Source organism: Rhea americana, unplaced genomic scaffold (assembly GCF_003343005.1).
Source record: "Rhea americana isolate MKP2758 unplaced genomic scaffold, rheAme1 scaffold_100, whole genome shotgun sequence".
Lineage (NCBI taxonomy): Eukaryota > Metazoa > Chordata > Aves > Rheiformes > Rheidae > Rhea > Rhea americana.
In genome coordinates, this window is record NW_028185040.1 from 1577849 (window position 1) to 1593284 (window position 15436).

At 33.9% G+C, this 15436-nt stretch overlaps 1 protein-coding gene across 1 annotated transcript in view; it reads right to left on the minus strand.

Annotated features, from left to right (window-relative positions):
• Positions 1 to 1057: 1057 nt before the first annotated feature.
• Positions 1058 to 15436, minus strand: part of GOLGA4 (golgin A4) — a 54383-nt gene continuing 40004 nt past the window's right edge. Inside the window, exons 18-24 of the mRNA XM_085304049.1 lie at positions 13957 to 14067; positions 10711 to 10731; positions 10460 to 10528; positions 9719 to 9794; positions 8068 to 8171; positions 6319 to 6405; positions 1058 to 1803 (exon numbers count right to left, since the gene is read on the minus strand). Of these exons, the coding sequence (XP_085160175.1) occupies positions 1783 to 1803; positions 6319 to 6405; positions 8068 to 8171; positions 9719 to 9794; positions 10460 to 10528; positions 10711 to 10731; positions 13957 to 14067 (489 nt within the window). The 3' untranslated portion in view covers positions 1058 to 1782. The remainder of the gene's footprint in view (positions 1804 to 6318; positions 6406 to 8067; positions 8172 to 9718; positions 9795 to 10459; positions 10529 to 10710; positions 10732 to 13956; positions 14068 to 15436) is intronic.

The following is a 15436-nucleotide window of genomic DNA, read 5'->3' on the forward strand; positions in this document are numbered from 1 at the left end:
CAACTCGAAACACTGTCTAAAGTAACAGTGCCATAAGGGATGGCTGGATCTCACAGCGGTCATGGGGCAGTTGTGTGAGAAACAGCCAAACTTCACAGATTACTGCAGGCAAACACTGGGGACCTTTTGGTGAGTCTTGAGAGGCCACCAGCACCAAGGTAACCACACCAGTACCGCTGTATAAGGCAAATTACCCTGGTAATAATATCGGAAATACTAAGTTTGGGTATGTATGAAGCAAGTCTGGGACCAATGGGTAAAAAAGCAATGGTCAAAATAGGATGGCTAGTTTATTTGGGAGGAGACTAGGTGCAAGGGCTGTGAAAAGGTGGGCCAAGAAACAGGAAAACAGTGATAAGGTGCGCTAATCATGGAGTTGGGGCTGTTCAGGGGTAGCTATTGAGCTATTAGTCTCCATAGTTGGAACCAGACAACAAACACAATCCACCCGCTTCTGTGGGTAGGAGGACCTGCAGCTAATGACCACTTCCTAACACCATCTTCTAGGCATGGTTATTTGAAAGACCTATTTATGCTCAGAGGTCAGCTATCTGATGAGCTATTTAGTGGATCTGTTGCTCCTATAAATACTTGCTAGAAACTACATCCATGAAGGATCAAGTATCCTGAATGATCTTGGCAGTCAAACTAGCAAAAACAGTACAGGTGACAATTATGGCAAGTATCAAAGTAACAGCAGAACAGGTTAAATTTATCCATATTTGGATAGGGACTCAGAGGATCACAAATTATATGCCAAAGTGGTTAGATAAGCATTATTTAAAACAAAAGAAAAAAAAAAAACAGAATTCCAAAACCATAACAAAGCTTCCTCACTCACTACATTCTTGAGTCAGTTTAGCTCACCATATGTCTGTCATACAGGTTGTGATCCGGTGAAAATCTGAAAGCTTTGCCCAATGTACTTGAATAACTCTTCATGTAACAGGGTTTTCAAACAGGAAATGTCTAAGAGAGAGATGTCTTGCACAAGAGTAAGAACAAAACTGGTGATCATTCCAAAAGAAAAGAAATCATACCACAAAAAGTTCCAAAATTATACAGTAAATAAACTTTATTTTATCTCAGTCTCTGTCAGATTAGTGCTGTCAACAGTCACAGATCAGCATATGATACAGTTATGTATTAACTATTTACAATTTACAGTAATGTATTTTTTTCTCCAGAAAATATAAGTACAAAAGCTAAGAGTAAACAAAATGAGGTACTGCAATTTGGATTTATTGTAGGCAAAAGCATATAGAAGTGACCTTTAGCAAACAATTAGAAGATCAAATCGGGAGGAGTAGTTAAACAAGAGTGCCTAGTTCATCAGGAAAATCACCCCAACTGCTACCCATCCAAAATGTATTGCACAATTCATTCAAAAATAAAAAAATAAATAGAAGAGACAAACCATTTAGTTCAACTCTTAAAAAACACCCAGTGAAACCTGTATAGACACACAGTAGTGGGAAATTCCTTCCTAGGATGAAGTTTTTTCTCTCCTTTAAAAAAATAACCTTTAACACAAAATAGAAGACAATATTCAATAGAAGAGAAAAAAGGCTCATCACCAGATAACCCCTGATTAGCGTTTCTTGTCAAGGCAAATTTTAACTATATTCATGGTCCAAAGGTGGTGCTGAGTTTTGGTTCTTGCTGCTCCATTTGTGACTTCAAATAGCAGCTTTTCTTCTTGCCCATTCTCAAGGAACAACAACAGAGATACGGACATATTTCTAAGCAGCTCTGTCATAAGACATTATTATCACTATTTCTTCAAGATGGTCGTAGCCATGACTAGAAGAATAAAAAGTTAAAGCAAATAAATAAATGTTACATTGTGAAGGGAGTAACTTATAAACATCTAATATTAAAATAATTAACTATATTTGTTTACTGATGATGGAGATGGAACAATTTCAGGCAGTGAAATGAACAAATTATTCATTGATTTTGTGCAAGTAATTCCATTCCAGTGTTTTCAAAACAGTTGAGGATTAAAAAAACAAAATGAAACAAAACTAATCAATAACAAAACAGAGAAGTCTCATTGGAAATAAATACTATACCACGGTATCACATCTTAATAAGCCCTCTCCTAAGATTCATGATCAAAACTGAAATGAAGTCAAACTTCAGGGCTACCAAAAAAACCCCTCCCCCACCAGGAAAAGTATTTATCACTTTCACAATGAAGTTAGCATCACCTTAATTTCTAAGGTTTATACATGGAAGACTACTATTCCATTTACTGGCTATCCACCGACAGAAAACTCAAGAATATTTGTGATAAACTAAGAATTTACAATCTAATATGAGATCTGAACAGTTTCCATACATAGTAGCTTAAGTTATGAAGCTGCTACAGGCAATTGCTGACACCAAGGTCAAAAATCAAACTCTTCTATGACATCCTTCAAAAAGGGCTGAGAACATATGAACTTTTTATATCAGCATTACAGACAATCTGACAAGAATTTAAGTTTCAAACATGCTTTCTGCAACAGCGTTGTAAATAGCTTTGTCCTCTCAACACTAACAATTCATCTATTTTCAAGAAAGAGCTAGAAAAAATATTTTGTTAAGAAGTGACCAAGACTAGGAGTGAAGAGTTCAACTAGGAAAATTAGGCTGAGTATATCCTACAGAATTCATCTGAAGAGTTTATTAGACATCACACATCACTAACACTGCTCAGCTGATAACCCCATCAGGCAATACAAAAAGTATTACCTGCATACTTCAATATCCTGCTCCTCTCTCAACCACTATTGCTTTTCTGTGGCTTGTTTAGCTCAGATGCCCTGATGCAACCTTTATCTTTAGACAAAATCAGCTGCTTGTTCTCTGTAACACTACAGTTAGTGCTGTAGATTCATAATTAAAATAACTTAATAAAACTCCCAAAATGATGCAATAAATTGAGAGCTTCCCAAATTGTTCTCCTTAATCTATCTGCTCCATCTTTTGTTGATACCAAGCCAAGGATCTGATTCAGAAAAGTAATGAAATTTAAATGTAATCACAGCCTAAATCCTTTGTGGGCAATATTCATCAATATTCTTTTAAAAATCTATTCTGGCAATAATTCATTTCAGCAGTACTGTGAGTAAGCATCTTCCAGAAACATGACTTACCTATTTATCTGTTCAAATAATAAGCTCAGAAAGTGTGTGTGTGTGTGGGGGGGGGCAATCACAAAACAAAACAAGGCCAAGTACAATAAACATGAATATTACATATTGATTTAAAGATCTGATTTTGCATGCTTTTTCTACAACTGAGATTTCTATTGCCCTCAGTGAATATTTCAAGTTATGCTTGTATCTCAAAAAGATTGATTTTGAATCAACATTTTCAAATTTAGCTTTGTAAAGTAATTTATGATTAAGAGTTGAAAAGTGTTCATCATATAGAACATGTTTGAAAGTTAACAAACAAAATAAGGTACGAAAAAAGTAACAGAACGATTAATCTCATGCTACATGCTTGATCTTCAAATAAAACAAGTATGTATTAGGCTTCACTCACCCACATGCTAACTAAGCACAGCCTGATGGCATATTCAGAAGATACCACTGCGAGGTGAGGCAAACTACAAAGCCAGGAAGAAAACAGCTTATTGGACTACTGTGTTAATAGCGTAGATAAGACCTCTGTGGACATCTACTGCTTACAGACGAAATTGCTGCAGTTAGATCACAACAATTACACACTAAAAACTTGCTTAGTGAAGGAGATACATTGATCTGGCATACGTTTATTGACTTAGGAATTTGTTTAAAGTTTTCAAAGGAAACCTCTTAAACATATGCCCGCTTTTTAATAAAGAAAACCCCAAATGCTAGAAGAGTAAATAATTACTGGCCAATACCATCTACTTACTACTACACACATATCTCCTTCTTCAGAAGCAAAGTAARATGACAATTCACACATTAAAATCAGTTATAGACATTCTGGCTACAGACTAACATGCAGAAACCTTTACAATAAAAATGCACATTTAGTTGCAGTTAGGCATTTTATTGCTCCTGAGATCTAAATGTGGGTATTTTCAAATGCCAGCATCATTTTGTTATTGTTAAGTGGGAAAAAACTACGATCATCTTAATAAATGTCAGTTAAAAAAAAAAAAGTTCTTGAGAGGGTACTATGTTTATGAAGACCCCCAACATGGACTGTTTTGAGTCACCTAAATTGAATTACAAAAGTCTAACAAGAAATATCAATTTGTTGGTATTGCTGGAAAACTGAGCAATGTTGAAAGTGAAGAAAAACATTACTATACTCTCCAATAGAAATTTGCATAACATGTCCTAACATTTGACTTTCCATTATATATCCAATTTCATCTCTTACGTGATTTTGGAAAGGAGAAAAATAGTTAGGCTCAACCTGAGCCAAGGAAGGACTGCTAAGTGAAACCCAAGAATTTTTTGAGCAGGATACAAAGCTCTCTGAACTACAATATCCTTAACCATCAAAGCACTTGCAGCCAGTAAAATAATTTCATTGTATGCTCTCTCCAAAACTGCATCTCAAGGAGCAAAACTTGGTTTGGTGATTTGAAGAAAAAGTTTTCTTTAGTAACAGAGGTTGTGAATATCTCTTTTAGACCAGGTTTCAGATATCAAAAAGCTGAAGGGATTACAAAATAAGGTCTGTCCCTCCAGCCTCACTTTTGGCCAGACGGAAGCTTTTTGTTTAAACAGCTGAGACAAAAAAAAAATATGTTTGGAATGCTATGTCATGAGATTTACGGAAGTTGCACTAATGACATTTATGTCATTATTTATATGTATCATTTAAAAAGCGTATTAAACATTTAAGGTTGCAAAACACTTCAAACGTACATGCAGTATGTCGGAAAGCATTGAAATGTCAAACGCTTTCCTTACATTTGATATTTCAAACAGATGAAACAGTAGAATGCTTTTAAATTTGTTTCAAGGGACAAACAGTACTTTAACGTAACTACTTCAACCAAAAAGTAAAAATGCTTAAAATTTTATTTTAGTCTGTTTCTGAAAGAATCAAAAGGCCTGAAAGAGTCTGAAATGCCCAAAAGGCCACTGAGATAAATAGACTGAAACTCTTCCTCTCATTTTAATTTCGAATTTTACTAAGCCAGTCCATGAAAAGATGGATCACAATGTAGATTTCAGATATAATGTAGAGAAAGTTGCTGCAGCTTTTATTTTAATAAAAAATGGTTACCCTATTCACAAAATAAGAATAATACTTTAGTAACACTAATAGTACTTATGCTTATGTTATCTTTCTCTTTCTTTGTGGTTTGTTCCTCAAACTCCAATTCATCTTCCTTGTAAATACCAAGCAATTGTCACCTGCTAGCAAGCTTTTTAAATTGGAAAAGATAAAATAAAAACAAAACAAAAAAATCTCACATACACCCCCAAAGTAGCTGTAATGATGCTGGTACAGTTCCATTCTATCTCTCACAAAATCTGAGAGAGTTGGACGATCTTTAATTATTTAGGGTCAATTAAAATATCACTTTCACAATTTTATCCTCTAATGTATATAACTGTGCAGACTAATCTTTGTGACTCTATTTCTTCCTCACAGCTGGGCAAGGTAAAAGATCTCTATAATACTGTAAAGTGCTACTCAGCGCTACTGAAGGTAAGATCATATTGGAAAAAGGTTTTCTGTGCAGTGCTGCTCAAGTGTTTAAGATTCTTATTTTTGACCTGTTCTAACTCAGATTGAACTTGACATATTTTTAAGGTTCTTCTGTACAACAAAACAAGGAGATCTCTAAAAATAACTAACTTGTTAAGATATTCACTATACACCCAACCTCAGCTGCATATATCCCAGGCGAGTGAGCTAATCATTTTCCAACCTGCAAACAAAACGGCTCTTGTTTTTTCCAGAAATTTCTTCCTCAGATCTGAAAAATCTCTCCTGACACATTTGTCAGAAAAAAAAGTATATTTTATGTCAGATGACAGCTTTGATTAGAAAAATCATCTGCAGAATGGTAGTGATATCTCAGCTTGCTTTTTTCTGTTGTACCCACAGCTACCCCACACACGGCTAAACCAGTGATAAGAAATATCAGTTAAGAAAATAGGCTTGTTTCCCCCAGCCCCCAGAAAAAATTTTACTGTAAACCCAAACCAACTCCTAGGACTTCATATTCCTTTGAAGGAGAGGGAAGTAGGGAGAAAAGAAGTCTCCTTGAAAGAAGGAATGAGGAAAGGGAGACTTAAAGAAAGTTTCCAATTTCTTATTATTGCAATCTAACCTTTTGCATAAAATAAATTTATTTATACAACATACCAATGGTCGAGCATCTTCTCGTTCTAGTATCTTCTGAGTTTGATCAGCTGGGAATTTCAGTACTGTCGTTATAACCTTGGCCATTGTCTGAAGAAAAACAGGTTATCTATAAGCAATTTTGCATTCACTAAAATACTTCATAATATTTTAAAATGCACTTTAAGAATACTGTATACTATTTTAGTAATGTCAGTGGAAACCATAGCGAAAGGAGTAAAGTATTTCCATTAGTTGCAAACCTTATTTACATGACAGATGTGTTATGTGAGTTACATGGAAATCATAAGAGCCTTCATTTYGCATTATCGCAAACTACAGCTACCGTAAAATGATGTAAGCTCTATGGTATCTAAGCTCAAATACTTACATGCTCTTTAATAACAGTATACTGTTGCTAATACTGCTGCTAAAGCATTTGATCTTAATGAGGCCTTTCTGAAAAAACACATTTCAGGTACATACAACTGGAAAGAGTCCTTCTGGGTTCAACTATATTCATATCATCCAAATATTGTGTAAAAAACCATAAAGAAATCAAACACTGAGAAAGCAGATCCAAATGATAGATGTGGAATTTCAGTTGTGAAAATATTTTTAGCAGCTATACGATGGCTCACATTTAAGCAGTTAAAACATTTAGACATCCTCAGATGGAAGATGTCAGAAGTTTAAAACATTATTATTAAACATCAGTCCAAAACAGGCAACAAATATTTCCATTTTAAAAACAGAGGAGTGGGAAGAAGAAGTTCGGAAAGCCACAAAACAGTAGTCAGGCGATTTAAGAAGAACGGCCAAAGCGAGAGCTGCAGTGCAGCAAAGATGATTACTACAAGAACAGTAACTTGCTCCTAAAGAATGTGCATGAGATAAGATTGCTGCCCTGAAAGACTACTGCTTATTACCAGTCTCACATATGAAGTGAAGAAACCACAGCAACCAAGCAGCTTCAGGATAAAAACATACACAGGAGAGTGAGAGAGGTAACACCCTAATTTTTTAGCATTTTTTCTGTGCAAAACTTTACTRGAGATGAAAAAGTAAAAGAAAATAAACCAACTCTTGTTGAACCTTTTCTATTAAAAAGTATCACTTAAATTTAACATATTAATATAATAGTTCCATAATTAAGAAGCCCCTCTACTACAGTCCCTCTAATGCAGATACCAAAAGGAACGTGTTCAGGTCTGCAAACTAACTCCACACTTTGCTTTCTAACTGTTTAGTCCCAAACAGCTGTGTTGAGGATTTTGGCAAGAGAAACTAGCATTGAATTTGGAATCTATTGAGAMTCCTTAGAAAAGAGAGCTACTAAAAAAGCCCTCTCTTAATTTGTTACAGGACACAACGGTATGCAAAATGACATCACAAGAGCACTTTTGCTAATGTAGTGCATACCAGTTACCAAAGTACATCGAGCCTAACTGACCACAGGACCATTTTTTCTCCCCCAGCTAGTAAAACCCTACCTACCTATTGATGTTTTTGTCTCCATAAGCATGTTGGTGAGAGACGTGATACCCCCCACCTCAGTCTTCTCCCTGCTCTTTTCCCTAGCGTTTAATCTCACCATGCTGACAAAATTTTTAAGGTGTCGACCATGCCTCTTTTACTGTCACAGGCTTTCAGYTTTTGTTCATAGACAGTGTGTAATGAATCACCAGCATATGGTGCTTCAAATCTATACAGCAAGGAAGCTAAATTTTRTTCTAATCTGAACCACATGGTACTGTACATAACTTTCCATACCTTTGTCTCACGACCCATCATATATTCAAACAGCACTTTCCTCAAGTATTCAAACTCAGTAGGCTCTCCGAAGAGGGAAACATCAGTATGGCAAAGGTTTCCATCTGTGCCAACAAAAATAAGAGTATATTTACACTGAGAGTCACTCATATGAAWCAAAGTTAGTCTTAGCCAGAAAGTGATTAGAATAAAATGTAATCAACTAAGAAGCGCTGTAGTGGTTGGCATAACTACGCCAGATGCCTAAAACTTATTCTTTTCTSGCAACAGATACCCTTAAAACACATTTGCTTTGATGCTGCTGTTTTTCTTGTCTACGAGTTAATTCCAATTTTGTGTCAGGGCATCTGAATTCAGAAATTGCACGTTTTTATTTAAATCTCAGAGTAAATGCAAAAAAGATGAATTGATACAATGGGGATTCTGAATCTAAGAGTGTCAAACAAATCAACAGAGTCTTGACYGGCCTCAACTTCTAAATTTCTTATTTGTCTGTAAAATGCCGTATTGCAAAAGAGTAGAAGAATAAAAGCCATAAAACAGGAGAAGACAGACAAAAGACAAATCAAATATATTTCCAAGTGCTAATACTTTTTCCAATTAAAAATTTTGATAAGTGTCTACAGGGTTGTCAAGGAGCCTGAACAACTGCAGTGCATACTGAAATACAAGAACGTTAGATCTTTTACAAACTAAGCTKAGGACAAGAGATACAAAAGATACAAACTCCCAAAAAGTACAGGTAAAACAAGGCAATATTGGTGAATGTGATAGACAGYGGTATACAAAACTATGACTATAATYGTCAAATATTACATAGGCAACAGTGTAAGACAAGTTTAGGGAACACCTATGGAGACTAAAGAAGTAGCTTTGCATACTCTTACCAAGCACAAAACAAGAAAACAGAAATGTGTACAACTGAATGCAAGGTCAGTCTCACGGACTAACAGRAAAYTGAGCTAGATAGCAATTTGGAGAGYTAGGCCTTGMAAGTAAGAAAAAATAGGTTGCATAACAGAAGAGGTGGACAATGGGGAGAAGTTAAAAATAATAATAAAATATAAATTATATGATTCAAGTAATAYAGTACAAAAGTGCTCTTTTACAAGAGTATTCTTATCAGTTATGAATAGAGSATTTCTTAAACCAAGAAAAGTAATATTCCTGTGATCAAGATCTCAGAAGAGAAGATCTTGCAAAGGAATTTTAGTCACCAAGTTAGYAGAAGTCAAGATATGCTACACAAGAAAGATCTCTAAAATCTAGCATAAAATCTAGCATTTGAATCTTTAAGAATWTTAACAAATCATAAAATATATATTTTATTAGCCAAGATAAGCAAATTATTTATCCCCACCCCTTTTCTGCTGACACTGAACGACTCCCTCCATGGGCATACAAAGCTTAAGAACTCTGATATAGAGCTCTTATACTTGTAAGACTTAAAAACAAATATCAAAGAAAAAAAAGAAAAAAAGATTTGCTTTTCTGAAATCAAACACTAGCTCTATTATGCCAAACAAAACAAAACTAAATATCACAAAAACTTACAGGAGCATTTTAAAAAGATTCACATTTTAATGAATAGTCTAAACCAAACCACAGCTTTCAAGAAAACTTACTCTGTGATGAAAAAATATGTACTTGCCTCTGTATGGTGTTCCAACTGCTGTGACATACGTGTTCTTCTCRTAATTTTTCAGTCGGTCTTCCAGTACATGAATCTAAACAGCCAGCAGGCAAAAGRATAAGTAATGTTCACAAGCAGTTAAAATTAAGCATGATGTTATTAGTTATCCTTAGCATTAKCACTACTACCAGCATTAGTTTTGGGTTAAACATTACAGTCTTCTTCAAAAGCAAAATACATTTGTTTTTTAAAGGGAAAAAAAAAAGTGTAATTAAAAGCTCTCCCTAAACTACTTAAGAGCAAGTGTGTATGTATATTTATATACATAAGTTATACAATAGCAAATATTACACATATACACATATTTATATACCTAAATAAACACGTTATTCAGGCACATATATACAATCAAAAAACCTCAAAGTTGTACTTTACTTCAAAAAGGTTTAGTTTAGAAAAAAGAAGAGAACCATAATTTCATGAAGTGCACTGTTGTATTTTTCAATATGTAAATGTTTCTGTTAACATATATCATGAATGTCTGATATTTTTGTACTCTGCATAGAGCTGTACAATGAAAAGGCCCAGATCTAAGGACCTGTATGGTCCTACACTATTTTACATGCATTTTTGTTTCCATAGCACCTGTGTGGGTGAGATGTGCTACACTATCACTCAGAAAGAACAAAACATTTAATATTGCAAATACAAAGCCTCAAACAAGAATACTGTTTCCTCTTGTTCAAACAACATCCCTACCTGCTCTCTCAACTCCTGCTCTTTCAACTTTGAATCATTGACGAGTGTTGTCTTCTGTGCAAGCTGTGCCTGGAAGAATAGCCACATATGGAAATCAAGAATAAACTGCTGAAGATATATCATAGGTACCTTTTCAATAAATTTCTTTTTCCTTTTAATTAAGAGGCTTGTAAGCAGTTTTTTCAGTTTCAAACTGATGTGAAACAGAATTATCGAGAGTTAAATCAATAAAATCAAAAAAAAAAACTTACCTGAAGTCCTGCTATAGTTACCTAGAATAGCAACAGGAAGAAAATTAGATGAAAATGAAGATATTAAAAGTAGTGAATATATCATGCACTGGACAACAAACTGGAAACAAAAAAAAAGTATCAGTTACCTAATTCAGATAGTGTGTTAACTGAAGATAATAAAAATTAAAATGATCACATCATACAATTGCTTGTAAGTCCAATAATTATTTCTATCAACAAACAGTAAAAGCTTACAATGAAATTCTCTCATTGATTCTGCCACATGACTATCATAAACTTTGACTTGAAGAACCTCATACTTACAAATCTCTACAAAATGTACATTGCAGATCAATGATAACTGAATGAGTACACTGCACATGCCAAAAACCTCTAACTGCTATTAATATTATTAATGAGTAAAGAAAGAGATACAGTGTTGTCAAAATTGCATTTGGAAATGTGAACACTTATCTGAACTACGTTAATAGCTTCATGATCTTTACRTCTTACAAAAATAGCAATGCTTATGAGCACATGAACAATTCTAAGCTGGACTTTCTCATCTTTTCAATATTCAGACTCTAAGGAAAATAATGCTTTAGTAGTCATATGTATAAATCAAGGTTATAAAATCATTTCAGTATCAATTATTTTGAGTGAAATTTCTTCTTTAAGGTAACCTAAAGYTTCAGTCAAAGAGTACAGAAACGGTACATACTACTTCTGATTTTTCCTGAGTCTCTTTGGAGATGTGTTGAAAAGGAAAGCTATTGCCCTCTCTGTAGACTTATAAGATATGCGGATTTTCCTACACTCTGCAAATAGAATCATGGTGAAAACCATTCCCCTATGGATCTCAAACCTAAAAGCACCATTCTTGCTTTYCTAGAGTATTTAGTCACCTGACCAGATATTTATTTTCTCATCAAGACAGACAATTTCTAATATTTTGAATTTCCAAGACTAATGCATAAGGATGTTAGTATTTGCCAACTATTTATCACAGTCAGACAAATATTGTAGAAATGTATAGTCATTCATCATTTCAAAAGTAGATACACTATACATAAAGTTTGGCTTAAGACTGACAGCTAAGCAACACAGGTTTTCCAAGAGAACCTTCTGTGATTCAGAAGATTCAAACTTTAGGCAASAAATATCAATTTCCCACAAAAAGTTGCCTCCATTCAGCTGAAGACCAYTGAATTAGTACTGAAGAAAAAATAACAAAAGAGAACAAAAATATTATAAAGCAATAAAATCAAAAGGAGAAGGTAAGACAAAACATATCACAGCAAATGTAAGATGCTGTAACTAAAATGCACATGTAAAACTGAGGTATGGATTTGTACACTTGTGCTTTGACACAAATATKTGGACATGGTCCAAAGGCTCTAACTTTCTTATCTAGGTCTATAATCTTACAAAAAGAATGCTACTGTATTAGATAACAGCAAAATGAAGTTTCCTAAAACACATAGAGGAGAGACAATGGAAAAATTAAGTCAGTGAAGGAAAATACAGAGTTGCTCTTTCTGCTTTATTTCTAAGGGGCRAAAAAGAAAACTACTTTCTCATTCTAGAATGGATTGAGTTAGAGAAGATTTCAATTCTTAAATACTGATAAAACAAGAATTGAAAGCCCAATTACTAATGGAAGGGAAGGCAGTGCAAATATTTGTTTGACACTTGAGAAAATACATCCAATAGCATAATCTGACTAATAGGCCAATTATATCATTTTGAGATGAAGTTACCATTGTGAATAACCTCTGAKCATTAAGTATGAAATTCACATTCAGTTAGAATAGAACTGTGTAAAAGAAAGGTTGTAAAACATCTGCTGAATTTGAGTTCAGTTATATTCTCAAAATATCTCAAGAAAGGTTGATGTCTAAACTTCACTAAAATTAGAGCTCTAACTCCTTTATCAGAAAAAAATCCCTTCTTATTCTGCAAATACTTTGAACCTGGATGCTTTAATTGCATGTAAGTATTTACAGAACACACACTATCACGGAAATCATTTCCCCCCCCCATCCAAATGGCACAGCATTTATCATTTAAAGAAAGCTGTTTACCAGCAATGGAACTTTCTCAATTGGTTTTATAGCTCTATGCTGCTATTGCAACTCTGTGTGATCCACTTTGGGGAAGAACCGAGAAATGCAAGAAATCCCACTMCTGGTACATGGATTTGGTACAACCTTCTTATCCTATCAGCAAAAATGTAATCCTGAAGCTGAATGTGTAATATGATGATAAATGATTATATATATTTAGTCAATAGATGAAACACAGTTAATCGTGAAATCCTAAAGATAAAGCACTCTTTATAYTTTTCAGAATAATGTTTTAGGATGTTAAGATTCCTTCTCTTAAGGAATCTTCTCTCAGGTAATAAGATTATGTAAGATTATCATTAGTAGGTGTGCAAGAGTTGGTTAAGAGTACAAGGCAGTCTGATACAGTCTCTTCTGTTTTTCTGGTTATGAAAACAAAACTTTTATGTTACAGAATAATTAAAAAGAGTAACAAAAAACATGTCACAAGTAAGTGCAAGGGAGAAAGGATAAGCAGTAGGAGTTGCACTACCTCCCATCAAAACTAAAGAAAATGGAGTAGTTTATACGGTAAGTTTGTAGCGTCAATTAAAAAAATCTTATGTCCTCCACTAAGGCTTACTATTAAAGTGTAAACTCTTTAAAAAAAGGAAAGAAAAAGGTTGATATGAATGATCTCATCAATTATTGAACACCTCATGTATTTTTCATTTTCTCAGCATAGTAATAATTAGTAATATTTTTATCACTCAAAGAAGAATTCCTCAACTAAAATGTATTCTCAGAAAGACAAAAGTGTCCACTGATAACAAATAAATGTATCTGTCCATACTTTATGTATTCAGGGTATGGGACCTATTTCAGTGTCCACWGGGAATTTCAATTCAGAATCACATTAAAAATGACCCAATTTGACTTCCTTTCCTTCAAAAGAGCTTCCAGAGAAATTAATTTTTAAAAACAAAAGTAGTATAATGCACCCTCTCCTAAAACACAATTGGACTTTGTAAACAAACAATTAAAAAAGACATCATCAGATATTGCAGATTATWAAAAAGTTCACTTTCAAAGTTAACAGCTAACAGAACACAAATTGTATGGGAAAGTGAAGACCAGAATATAAGTAAAATTAACCAGAAACAATAGAGTTTTATAAGCAATTCACATTAAACGTTAATAAATGTTAATGCCAGCTCACTTCACTGTTTTGATGCTCCACTTCTTCCATCCTTTGTTTGTACTCCTTTTGCAATTCTTCTAACTGTGCCTGCAACTCATGAACTTTTGCTGTCATTTCCTCTTCACGAGCCTTCAAAATACAAATTTTTAAAAAAATTACTTATAAAACCAATCATCCAACCACTTAACATCTAACTACAGCAGACGGAAAGCAGAAGTGATGTCACACACATAGAGAAGGACGTTTGAAACTTAGTATAAAGGCTAGTTACACCACAGGACTATGAAAAAACAGTGAGAAACAACCACAGGGGCTTAACAAGATTTTGTAAACCTTAAATAATTCAGATTAGTTAGGATTACAGTTAGCTTTTCAAAAATTTTAACAAAGAAWTACCTTTCATTAGCACTAAAACAGCCTTCAATTGTAATCAAATCAGTACAGTTTATCAGTACAGATGAAATTTTTACAACTTATCAACTCTTAACAATAACAGCACAACTGACCCAAATTTTGTTCCATGCAAAATGTCACGAGAACAGACTATACTGATATAGAATATTCACTGAAAAAGGAAAAAGAGAGTAAGACTGGTCCAGGCTAAAAAAACATAGTGTATGTCGTGAGAAAATTATTATTATTTCCCTTAATATGTTCCTTGTACTCTGCCTGAGAACAAGTTCACATCCCTCCAAACAAACAAAGCCAAAATTAGGGAATGGGAAGTTACTTATCAAGTTTTATGGTCTAGAAGTTGAGAATATCCATCTTTAATAAAAACCTCTGCCACGACACCACCCCCCAAAGTTATTTTTCCTTCATTCACGTGATTTTTCCTATGTTCTCAGAAACACATCAACCGTCAAATTTGTCTAAAATTTCTGTTACAGGTGGTTATACTCCTCTAATTAAAATACATCAAAACCTGACATATTCAGTTGCTTCTATTTTCCTCTTTTAAAATTTTTTTGCATTGAGAATCTGAATTTTCAACATAAATTTACATTTTCCAGACTACTGTCCACTGATAAAACGCAAAATTGCACACACATCAWTCTTAGTCAAAGAATGTAGCTGAAAAGTAGAAAAGAGAAATTCAACTCAAAATGATGAAAGACACTTCTGTAAACGGSACCTGTGAGACAATCTTTATGTAAATTCCCTGAACATAGATTATAATTTAAAATTTGAAAAGATTAGAGATCATATAAGATTCAACATGCTACAGAAACTGTATTTCCAATAACTACTTACTGTTCTGTAAAGCACCTGCCAAATTTTGAAAATGTATAAAATATTTTCTATTCTGATTGCCATTACAATTATAGATTAAGACTTCAATAAAGTTGTAATTTCCCAATTCTTAACCGTAAAGCCTATCCTGTATTCACATGGGAGGCATGTGAACACTTCAATAAATGAAAGATTGCACAGTTGAAACCAGATATTTTATTTTTAGCTCACACATAGGCTTAAGTTAAGCTAACTGGAGTACAAC